The 3,384-nt window shown below is 37.6% G+C and overlaps 1 protein-coding gene across 1 annotated transcript in view; it reads right to left on the bottom strand.

The window, feature by feature from the left end:
- Positions 1 to 224: 224 nt before the first annotated feature.
- The window catches only part of PDE5A (phosphodiesterase 5A, cGMP-specific), a 283,278-nt gene continuing 280,118 nt past the window's right edge, over positions 225 to 3,384 (bottom strand). Inside the window, exon 19 of the mRNA XM_006874591.1 lies at positions 225 to 362. Coding sequence (XP_006874653.1) covers positions 225 to 362 — 138 coding nt within the window. The remainder of the gene's footprint in view (positions 363 to 3,384) is intronic.

Here is a 3,384-nt window from a genome sequence, read left to right as displayed (position 1 = left end):
TGAGTGTTGTTGATCATCTTGGTGTGTGGCAAAAACCAGATAAACAGAAAATATGTCCCCTGAAACATTTCATACTTTGCTCTCAAAAGTTGTGCAAAAATTATAAAATACAGCAGTGAGTGGCAGAGTCTACACCAAATTCTGTGCAGTGTATAACAAAACTAGGGCTTACTGCAGAATACACCATATCTCTGTAAACGTCCACTCTGTGTGAAAGGGACCACTCAGTTACGCTTAGCCTGGCTGCTTTCTCCATTAATCAGTGTCTTCTCCTGCTGTTCTGCAAGGGCCTGCCATTTCTGTCTGTTCTTTCTGCAGCCATCCAGCAAAGGGAAACAGTCTGTTGATACATGGGTCAGGGCCTGAAGAAAGAAAAAGAAAGCAAATGACTAGAAGGTAGCCAGGAAACACAGCTCTCTCCCACAGGCCTATCACAAAGGGCAACATGCCATACTCATTTCATGAAGAGGCCCACTGTTGGGGTTTTCACAAGGAGATCAAAGTTATATAGAGAAGGACTGCGTGCTAAGAGGGAGCACAAATGTACACATTCCACAGTAACCTTATTGAGCTATGGAAACAGATCCGTGTGTAATCCACAGAACAATACATTTTGTTTCTATGTGGTATAGTTGGCTCTCTCTAAGTGTGTGCATGCTTTCGGAACAGTTTAGTTTTTCTCTTGAACGGTTTTATATAATGCACATATGCAGATTTCCATCAAAGGGTGTAATAGAGATTAACTTATGATTCTGTGTAGTATTGCTATTTATCAACTCAAGTACCATTCATTTATTTAGCTACGAGAATGTCCATTCAAGTTTCTTTGTAACAGAAGAACAATGAATATTGTTCAAGTCTCCATTGAAAGACTTAGATATATCATGTTACTATTTTGCAGCCATTAAAGATGTAGTCAGATAAATCTATTTTCAGAGAGATGTACACAATGAATTATGGATTGCAAAAAGCAATTTTTTTTTTAATTAAAAAAAAAGTGAAAACCATGTGAATGTTATACACTAATATGCTAACCAAAGTTATCTTTGGGTAGTGGAGCATCAAGTGATTTTTATCTTCCTTTTTTGCTTTTCTAGTTTCTAATTTTTCTACAATGAAAATGTATTGGTTCTATAATGAATAATACTCCACATATCTGTCAGTTTGTTGCTGAGATGCTGGAAATGATGCCATGGGTTTTTCAAATACCAGCAGGCTCAGACTAGAAATACCAGCAGACTCAGACTAGAAAGGAGGAACAGGCAATTCACTTCTTAGGGGTTGGCCCTTAAAAACCTTTTGAATAGCAGTGAAACACAGTGTGACATAGTGGAAGAAGAGCCCCTCAGGCTGCACAGCACTCAAATACAACTGGGGAAGAACTGCTTCCTTAAAGCAGAGTTGACCTTAATTGAACAGCACAAAGCTCTTAAGACTTTCATTTGCTGATGTGGCACGCCTCAAAATGAGAAGAAACAGCTGTCAACAACCATTAATAATCAGAATTTGAAATATAAAAAGTAAGAATCTAGGAAAATTTGAAGTAATAAAAAATGAAATGGAACAGGTAAGATCAGCATGCTGAAATGAACACGTATTGGCCATTTTTAATCTGACAATCAATCATATGGTTTACTGTGGTTGGAATAACAAATTCAAGAGGAAAGCTGTTACATTCATCTTTAAAAAGAACATTAAAAAAAAAAAGAACATTTTTAGATCTACCTTGAAAAACAATGCTGGGTTAGGATAATAGCTACACACCTAAAAAGAACAGTAGTTAATATAACTGCGATTCAAATTTATGTACCAACCACCAAAACCAGTGATGAAGAAACTGAACTACCATCTTCTTCAGTGTGAAACTGATCAAACATGTAATCAAGATGACCGGTTACTGTAAAGTGAAAGTGTTGGAAAGTATGGCCTTTGTGATAGAAACGATGCTAGAGACTCATGATAGAATTCTGGAAGACAAACAGCTTATGAATTGCAAATGTCTTTTTTTCTTTTAGCACATAAACTATACATGTGAACCTTGCCAGATGGAATACACAGGAATCAAACTGACTACATCTGTGGGAAGAGAGGATGTGAGAAGCTCAATATCATTACATTAACTGATCATATGCAAGTTCAGGTTAAAGCTGAAGAAAATTAAAATAAGTCCACAAGAGTCAAAATAGGGCCTTGAATATATCCCACCTGGATATAGACATCTCAGGAACAAATTTGACTCAATGGATACTAATGACTTAAGAGCAAAACAGTTGTGGTACAACATCAAGAACATTACACATGAAGAAAACTAAAGGTCATGAAAAATCAACAACAACAGCAAAGAAAAACATGAAAGAAAAGACCAAAGTGGATGTCAAGAAAGAAAAGACTGAAACTTGCTGAATGTAGAGCAAGTAGCTAGGGCAAATGGAAGTAATAATGAAGTAGAACCAACAGAAAATATCAAAGAGTAGTTTGAGAAGATAAAATCAAGTACTATATTAATGAAATATGCAGGAAAATATCAAAGAGTAGTTTGAGAAGATAAAATCAAGTACTATATTAAATGAAATATGCAAAGACCTAGAGATAGAAGACAGAGGGTAAGACCACACTTAGCATTTCTCAGACTCAAAGAACTGAAGTAAAACTTCTAGTCTTACAGTATTGAAGGATTTTATAGGCAAAATGGCGGATCGGGTAGACCTGTAGTGAGGAACTCTGTCACCAACAACACAGAATACTGGGCCAAACAGGCTCAGGGGATGGTGCTAGAACTCTGAACCACATATAAAGGAATATTTAGAAGATTGGAAGGCTTACAGCTAGGGGATTTTGTAGCAGAATCAAGAAATCCATTGCTTTCTAATTCAAGATGCTCAGCTATTCCCAGAGTTGCCATCTTGGGAAGAGACTAAGCTTGGGAAGGATCAGAACAACCACAAACGCCTGACAGAACCATGGAGATACAGGTGTGGACATTCTTTCTTTGGTATCTGTTCATTGGTCTCTTGCTGTCTGTGCACCTCCATTCTGGTGACTAGAGAGGATGCCTGAGTGAATGGACAACCCACCCCCAAGCCTGGAGGACTCTACTACGCATGCACACAGATCTCCTCGAAATTTAAAGTTATAGTTTCCACTTAAAACCAAACGGCAACCACTCGTCTGTCAATTTGTTGTACTGTGGTGGCTTGTGAGTTGTTATGATTCTGAAAGCTATGACACTGGTATTTTAAATTCCAGCAGGGTCACCCATGGTGGACAGGTTTCAGACAAAGACAGATTCCAGACAAAGACAGATTAGGAAGAAAGAGTGACAAACTACTTCCGAATATTTAGTCACTGAAAACCTAATGAATAGCAGAGAAACACTGTCAGATA

Source organism: Chrysochloris asiatica, unplaced genomic scaffold, assembly GCF_000296735.1.
Source record: "Chrysochloris asiatica unplaced genomic scaffold, ChrAsi1.0 scaffold00288, whole genome shotgun sequence".
NCBI lineage: Eukaryota > Metazoa > Chordata > Mammalia > Afrosoricida > Chrysochloridae > Chrysochloris > Chrysochloris asiatica.
The sequence above is the reverse complement of the archived record's forward strand: the minus strand, read 5'-3'. Positions and strand labels throughout refer to the sequence as shown.